The sequence below is a fragment of the Eptesicus fuscus genome, chromosome 2 (genome assembly GCF_027574615.1).
Source record: "Eptesicus fuscus isolate TK198812 chromosome 2, DD_ASM_mEF_20220401, whole genome shotgun sequence".
NCBI classification, from domain to species: domain Eukaryota; kingdom Metazoa; phylum Chordata; class Mammalia; order Chiroptera; family Vespertilionidae; genus Eptesicus; species Eptesicus fuscus.
Genome location: NC_072474.1, coordinates 27600832 through 27609651, shown reverse-complemented (window position 1 = coordinate 27609651; position 8820 = coordinate 27600832). Strand labels below are relative to the sequence as shown.

At 43.7% G+C, this 8820-nt stretch overlaps 1 protein-coding gene across 1 annotated transcript in view; it reads right to left on the bottom strand.

Moving 5' to 3' along the window:
* Nucleotides 1-913: 913 nt before the first annotated feature.
* The window catches only part of FRMD4A (FERM domain containing 4A), a 240830-nt gene continuing 232923 nt past the window's right edge, over nucleotides 914-8820 (bottom strand). Inside the window, exon 23 of the mRNA XM_028156513.2 lies at nucleotides 914-1969. Within this exon, the coding sequence (XP_028012314.2) occupies nucleotides 1867-1969 (103 nt within the window). The 3' untranslated portion in view covers nucleotides 914-1866. The remainder of the gene's footprint in view (nucleotides 1970-8820) is intronic.

Genomic DNA, 8820 nt, shown 5'->3' with positions numbered 1-8820 from the left:
AAACTGCTATCACCAACCCAGCTGTGCACAGGGCCTTGCAGACCAGGCCCTGAATCATCCAGATGGCCCAGCCGGCTGTGAATCCACGCGCTTTGAACGCTGCAGCAGAGGGTGCACCAGGTTAGTTATTTTGTTTAATGTCCATCCATACCCTCCTGGTCTGGTGGAGTCTATTGTTATTCTTGGATTACATATACATAAAGAACAAAGATTTTTCTTTTTATGCTAAAGCTAACTTCAGTCTTGCTCTCCCACAAAACTACCCCCACCCCGGCTCCTGTCTCTGGCTGCCCAATGCCTTTCCGGTAAGTCATTACAAGTGAGGAAAAAATACCCCCCCCCCCAAACTTGTGCCAATAAGCACAGCATACCACCTCTGTGGAGACCGTGTTTGTGCCATTTTGAATACCCAACTAAGAGTGTGCACTTGTTATTATTATAAAAGTAGTTTTGAGGCCTGTGAAGATTGATGGCTTTCCAGTTGTGTTTTAAGCATAGCTCAAAGCACATGTAAACGTGCAGCTCCCACACCGTTTTTTGCTCTTCTTTCTTCTTTTGGTGCCTGCAGACAAGTGTGGTACATCAGGTGGCTGACACTGTTGTAGGCATGTGGGCCCCCTGAGAGCTGGTATTTTTTTTCAACCCTGCTCTGCCTTAGTAGACACGTGAGTAAAATCTTTCTACCTAAGGGCATAGTTGGGTTTTTGAATAAGTGACACATTGGTAACTGAAGTTGGATCTGAGCTCTTTGTCACACAAGTGCTAACAAACATAAAATGAGCCACAACAGTTAAACACTTGAATGAATTGCAATGTGCTTTTCCCTTGGTTTCCCGTAAAAAATATAATGAAACACCTTGTGCAAAAAACAAAACAAAACAAACAAACAAACAAGAAAAAAAAAAAAACAGGGTCGTTTACAGGTTGTTTTAATGAGAGAGAACCACTTTTGGCATCATCACCTACGTTTCCTACAAATCCCAAAAGGAAAGCAGCTGTGTCCTGGGCTTGGGCACCGACCGGGGCTGATAGCACACTCCGCTGCTCCCCACAGGTCTGTCCTCAGCGTCCAGACTCACGGAGATCCGACTTTCGCGTCACATCACTGAGTTTTCCAGGCTCTCCCGAGAGAGAAGGTGGACGTTAGGGAGAGGCATAAAGAGGGGAAACAGTTTACAAATGGTTGACTTGGACTTGGGTGTCGTAGCAGTTTAGAATTTGAAAGAGATTTTGTTACACAAAGAATGTCTTCCTCTTGGCCCCTCTCATTTTTTTGTGTTTTAATTTTTTAAATCTTTGGCAGCATAGAACTGATTGTGATCCTCTGATGCATCTCTGATGTGTTGAGCGTCCTGTTTCATTCCTCCCCACTCCCCCAAGAGCCACTGCCCAAGGAATAGTTCAGGTGTCAAGAGCCTTCCCACCAGGCGGCCTGTTCCTGAAGTGCCTGGATGGCACCTCCAGGCGGCAGGCTGGCCACAGCTTAACAGACTTTCTGGGCCACCCACGGCAGTCTCCTTCCCTGTCCTCTGTAACACTTGTCCACAGGAATTTGAGGCCAGCCAGCTTCCCTGATGGTTCCTGGCCTGGGGGCTGTCACGGCAGGGGGAAGCCACCAAGGTACCATTAAGGACAGGTGCCTGGCTCTCTGTGGGCAAGAGAGCCAGGGGACACACAGTGGGACCGGAACCTTCCACAATGTCTCCTCAGTCAGGTTTTTGAGTTGTGAGGGGATGCGGAGACAGGAGGAAAAAGTGCTGAGGGCCGAAGCTGGTGCAGGGTGACAGTGTGTCTGGGTAAGGCAAATGAGAGGCAGTGAGGTGATCTCAGAATGGCGTTGAGGCGGTCAGATTGAGGCCAGCTGGCTCACACGAGGGTCCCCGGCTTGGCTTTCTCCTGGCCGTACCACTGGACGTCAGCTAGTTCTGGATACAGGGGGGAATCCAGGAAACAGCTGTCACTGTAGCTCCTGCAGGGAATCCAAGGAGAGCAGATGGTGAGTGGGGAGTGGCGTTTACCAGCCGCCTTCACAAGTGCGTGCTGATTTTGTAGGGTTTCACACTGAGCAGTAGTCTTCCCTGTCCACAAGGAGCTAGGCCTGATGCAGCGCTGAGGAGACATAAAGGGGACCTAACCTTCGACATCTGTGAAGGAGGATAGTGGAGCTAACGTTTACTTATGCAGTTGGCCTGCATGCCGGAGTCACCCGGGAAATCTCAAAAGCCTCAGTCTGGGCTCCAACCCAGAGGTGCTGGTTTAATTGGTCTGCGGTGCACTGGGTATGCTGGGTACAGGAGCTTTCAGAGACCCCACGTGATCCCCCTGTGTAGCACCGGATAGCCCCTGGGGCTAGGTTTCTCAGGTTTCCTTTCCTATAGGACAGCTGCTTTGGGTAGCCCTCCCTGGGCCCCGAGGGCTAACCAGATTTTATTGTCCTAGAACATTTAAGTTAGATTTCCCCATAGTGAAACTGGAGTCATATTTTAAACTGAGTTTTTAAAAATGTTGAACCAATGCTTACTTTTTCAAATAACATGTTTTGTGATTATAAAAAAGGTATATTGAAAACATATAAGAAAGTATATAGAAAACAAGAGACTTTTAAAAAGTCTTTCAGGTAGGCAGCACTACGTAGGTTGAGTAGAAGGAATTTTTACATATCAAGAAGCGATCACAGAGCTATGTATGTTGAAGCTGATAATCATCACTAGGGATCATGTTCAGGAAAAAGGGCCCCTCTCTAGCGACCCTAAACTAGCTCTTACAGGGTAAGGTAAAGGTCAGACATCATCTTGGTGAAGGTGGGAATGAGCTGGAATTTGCCCGTAGGCCCTGCCTTCTGAGCCGCAGTCCCAGATGTTGGCGTGGCTAACCTGGTGCTCTGTCCTACAGCTGTGCTGTGGCCTGGAGTGTCTTGTGTGCCCTTTCTTGTGCTTTTTGCTTTTACTCCTCGTGTGATTTCATTTGTGCCGATTTCTGAAGGGATGAAGTCTCTAGCCTGTGACCACAGCCTTCAGTTTTGGAAAGAATGTCCCTGTGAAATTGGGCTGTGACTATGAGTTCGTAGGTCTGTGTCTTGTTAAGGCTGGATTTTCAAGTTTGACCTCCGAAGAGCATATGCCAGTGAGGGAGTAGGAAGATCTATTTGGAAACACCATCGGACTTTCCATAAATGTCAGAAGATTCTCTCCTCTGCTGCTGATCTCTCTGTACCTAGTGCTAGGGTTATGGTTGGGATGGGTGACAGGAAGAGCACCCAATCCAATGTGGTTCAAAGAAGAACAAGTTTAAAGAGCATCTTAAACATGGCCTCAAGAACCAGTTGATGATTGAGAATGATCAGTCATCACCACTTTTCTGTTTGATTTGCTGACTTCTCTAGGAACAAATGAATGAAGACATTCTGGATTTTATAAATGTTTCTCATCTGGCTTTTAAAAAACCCCACGAAAGCTGGGAAATCCCAAGGCATCTATAAGCATACTGTGGGTATACCGTCTTAATGAGAGTCTTGTGCCAGGACCCCCGGTTAATGCTGTTTAAATGTGGTTTCAGAAGCAAAGTAACAAAGTCTCTTAATTAGTTAGGTCCTAGCCATGGATATCTTAACTAAAGAAATGGAGAATCTGCATGGTCCATGCTTGACTCCGTTACACCCTCGCTGCAAAATTCCTCTTTGCCCTGAGAAAACAGACGTGTGCCATTGTGCCTGTGAATTGAGAAACTTTTTGTGGCAAAAGGTGGTTGGACCCCATAGTGCATAGTGGATATTGGCTGTTCCTTGGGGGTGAGTGTGGACGCTGGCGCCCTGGTGGAGTCCCTCTGTACCTTTATGTGGTCCTGGTAGTGCTCTCCACCAGGTGTCACCCCATACCCTCACCTCAGGTGGATAAGTGACTCAGGTGGCCCAATTAAGAGTCTTCCAGCCACAGTCACTGGTTCACAGATTGAAAGCTGCAAGGCCAAGCAGCTTTCACACCATGAAGATGTCAGTTTCCTCCTAAGAATACAGTTTCAGGAGCAGGAAGTGGACGTGGAGATGGAAAGAGAACTAGCAAGTCCTGGCTCCACCTTTGCCCTGAGTCATGAGCCATACCTCACTAGTTTATCAAAGAAGAGTTGGATCCAAGCTATGTTTCTGGAAGTTGTAATTAAGGTTACATGCTCAGATGGTTAAAACTTTTCATTAATATTTGTGGAGAAGACACTTAAGATTTTTTATTTGCCTAAATTCCAAAGAGCCTTCCCCATCTTTTTTTTTTTTCCCTTCTGATAAGAATTACTTCCCTTAAGTTTGCATTTAAAAGAAACAGCCCAGATGAGAACTCCTGGCAAAGACCAGGTAGAACATTTATATCTCAAAGGCACTGGAAAAAACTGTTTTCTGAATCCACATCTTTGCCCTGAGAAAACAGACGTTTTATCTGCAACCCTTTTGAGATGAATAGGGGAGGTTTGGGGATTGATAAAAAGCATAGGTAAGCTCTGAACTGCTTTGAGTGCTGCATTTCTATTCTTGTATAGACTAGATTTGGAAGACAAGTACAGTTTTTGATTCCTCAAGGAACGAAGTTGAGACTTAAATGAATAAAGCCAAAAAGATCTAAAAAATTTACTCAGTTGAATTTTGTTTTGTTTTTTAACAGTTTGATGGCAGTGGTGGAACCCAAAGGAGGTATCTCACAGCTTCAAGGAAGAGAAACACAGGCTCTGGTCCCTGTGAACCTTTTGAGTTCTCTTTCCCCCCATTTCCGAGGGCCATGGGTACACTCCTCTGGGTCCTGAGTTCAGCTCTCTTTGAGTTGAGTTATCAGTCTAATTGGCTTCCCAGTACAGGCCTAATGGGTTAGTCTGGACTGACAAGAGGCTCTAACAGAGCACCAATCACTAGCCCTTGGTTAGTCCACAGTTCACACTGGTTGAGGTCTGCTGGTTCAGGCTGCAGTTTTACTTTGGGAGCTGCTCCTGGTGCACACCTAAGGCTTTCTCTTGGCCAGACCGCAGTACCATCTTTTGGCTACTGCCGGTTTCTGTCAATGTGCACATGAGGCAAAGGAGTAACAGTTTTAGGGTTAATGGGAATCTCAGAAGCCAAAGCTGCAAAACTAATGGGCACAAGTTGAGCACTTAAAGCTGTTAGAGGGCTTCCCAACTAACCCTAAGACTCATACGAGGATAAGGTAGTCATGGAACAGGCTAGACTGACACTGGATCACCTGCCAAGCTCAAGAACATGTTCAGGCATTGAGGTATTAATTTGGCTTTGAGAGACCAATGCTTAACTAAGGAAATGGAATCTTTAAGATTCTGCCACAAATCTGATTTGTGGCCATCTGTTTTTTCTATAAACTAGTGACTTTTGCATGATCATACTTGTCTCATGGCCAAAATTTTAAAATTAAAATTTCTGTTGTATATTTATGTATATATATTGCAAATGGGTAATGTTTTTCTACTTCTGGGTAGCATTACCAAAATTAGTTTGTAAACGAGCTCTATTTAACTGGCTTAAAGGAAAATAAGCACTTAACAAATTAAGTATTCTAAATGCTCAGAAATATAGAAACTTAACCCAGATGTTTTTCAAAGTTTATGTGATCTAGGATAAATATTTAGTAAATAAAAGCTAGTTTAAGTGTGTTGGTTCAATTAAAATAGGTATGTATTCAGAGTTATCCGCTTTACTATAATCAGAAATACAACTTATATCCTAATCAAATAAGTTTGGTTATCTCTGTTACACAATTTGTCAGCAAGGAAAATAACAAGATTTGGTTCACTGTTTAATATCTTGAGAAATTTTCTTGATTAATCTAAACACAACTGCTAAAAACAAGTGAACAAATATGAGCTGGTCATGGTCTGCATGTTTCTCACCGGGTAGAAGCTTTTTCCTGTTTTGTTTGTTTGTTTTTTTGTAGCAAAGAAATTACTTGAAAACATCATCCCTCCCTGGGGTGCCCCTACTGCTTTGCACAGTGACCTCAGAACTCATTTTCCTGGCCAGGCAATCCAAGAACTCTGCGGAGTCCCTTCTCTGCTCCACAGAGGCTGCATATTGTCCATATCGTCCTCAGTCTTCAGGACTAGCAGAAAGGCTGAATGTGGCATCATTAACACCCAATTACGAAAATGCTGTGAGCCTTGGGAATTCCCTGGACCAAGGTGCTGTCACTGTTCTAGAGAATCTAAGGGTCCTTCCTTAACTTTTGAAAAACAGAAGCTTGCTCCCTGTGAAAGAGTAACCTACAGACCCATACAGCTGCCTCATTCCCCATACTCTGACCATCACATTGCCCAATGGGATCTATTAAAATATTGCTAGCTCCCTATTCTCTATTTCCAGAAACATCTCTCAAAAGTTAAAAAAAGCCTACAGTGAATACAGCCTGGCCTCTGATTCCTCTCATGACCTACTTCCTACAGCAACAGTTGCCAACCTTTTGGACCTCACGGACCACCAGTAGTCCACGGACCACCAGTTGGTGACTGCTGTCCTAGAGAATATGTCTATTGAAAAAGACATAAACTTAAAGGACTCCCTCTTCTCTTGTTGGAAAGACCTTTCCTGGTACTGCTCACCAATTCCCATGCAGCTAAACGTGAAGGCATCCGTCCCTATTTAAGAGTCACAGGACCTGAATGGGCCAGCGAAGCCACTGATGACCTCAAACTCAAGATCTCCAGGCAGCCAGCAGCAAACAACCCTGGATGTAGACAGCTATCCCAAACATGGACCAGGCCAGCAGAACTTAAAGCTTACTTCCAACATTGTTTTCCTCTACAAAAGTCATGAGGGGAAAAATTAATCAGACTATTCTACTTTTCTGGTTGTTTTTTTCTCCTATTTTTCCTTGATCTTGTCCATATATAAAATGCCCTTGCCTGTATCTCCCAGATGATTGCCAAGCGTGGTAACTTTCTAGGCTGCTGGATTTGCCACCTAAAACTTCATATCTCCCATGGTGGTAGAGACGCTGGTCATTCCTGTAACCAGTTTATTTTCTATCCCTAATGCCACCATAACCAATACCCTAATTCCCTTCGTGCTTTTGCAGCCAGGCTCCCGGTGCTTTTCTTTTTCCTTTCTCCGATTATCACTGTACTTTCCCAGTTAGACACAAATACCTATGAAACCGTAACACACGTGCAACCCCCAAGTTCTTATGATTATCTATCTACATCGTATCTGCCCCAATGATGACAAAATCTTACCAGTAGCATCCACCTTTGCAAGGAATTTAGAACAATTTTTTATTTCAGGCTAGGAGACTTATTTCCCAGATGCATCAAAACCCTAACCTACTCATGCCTTGACTGTACAAATGCAACAAACCATGCAGATGAATCGTTAACAATGCCATTTAAGCAGGAGTGGGTTTGTGCCCTGAAGGGATTTATCTTTGTCTGTGGTGGTTTTGCTCCTTGGGCCTATGAATGCCTGTGCCTAGATGGCTGGCACAGAACTGGCAAATGTCTCTTACTTAGGGTATGCACTGCACTCCTAACTGTCTACAACCAAACTGAGACACCTCGCTAGTCAACTCCCCTGAATTATCATCAACTTATATAGCACTCACCAGGAGGGATTCAGGATTTATTTCTTTTGGCAGATCCCTACTTGCCTGGTTAGAAGCAAGTACAAATGAGGCTATGATCAGAAACCCTTTAAACCCTAGGAAACATTGCTGACTCTACCACAAAGGCCTTAGCCGCCCAACAAAAATTCCAAGACTCTCTAGCTAAAGTTATCCTTGACAACTGGACAGCCTTAAGTACCTCTTAACTGAACAAGGATGCATCTGTAGTCAACACCATTGTACTCGGATCAATACTTCTGAGAAACCTGAGGTCAAGCTCAACTTGATTTATCTTGGAATTTTGATTTATTCATCTGGTTACCAATAGGATTGGGCTCATGATTTACAATTTGGTCTCTCTATCCCATTTGTCATTTTATATTGTGTTTTAATTTTTGAAGTATTCAGTTGCTGTCTATTTAGTCTTTGTAAAAAGTAGCAAACCTGATAGATTTGCCCAGTGTTTCAAACTGATATCTAACACCTTTACCCTGGACAAAATCTCTCTTGACCTCCACTTTGATCCACTATGAGACGTTGCTCAAATGTGACCTTTTAGTTTCTACCAACCCTGAAAGCTTCTCTAACCCTGAGGAAGATATCCAGTCGTGGCATAGTAAGGGAAAATAAACAAAATGGATGGAGTCCATGCAGAAGAAACACCTAGCAATATACAAGTGATCAATACTCCATAATAGGGACTTGATCAAAAAGTGGAAATGTAGACCCAAACTAAAATGGAGTCACTTATGTTATGGAAAAAATTGAGACGGTCAACACAGATTCATACAGGAAACTTAGTCTAATCTTAGAGGAATTTATAGCCCTTCTCAAATCAGAAGACACCAGCCAATCTCCAACCACCAAATCTATTCATGCCCATGTCTGGTCTTCCTTATTCCCCTGACTCAGCTACCCTGACCCAAATTTACAGTTTGGCTGTTAACATTTCTTGTTGTTCCAATGAGGCTACTGAAATCCATCTGCCATTTCCCTCTTCTATGGTACTAGACACCTGAGGATGATCCTTCTCTGCTCTGAGGGACACATTCTCCATCTAACAATGTCTTTGATCAAGAAAAAAATACAAGAGGAAGAAAGAAAGCAATACCTAAATAATATGGTTGATCAGTGATACTTTCTGCAAAATATCTTGATCAAGAAGGGAAATGTGAAAGCATTTCTATCTAAAATGGAACTGGAGGATAGGAAATGGAGAATGTCACACATGTGCCTTCAG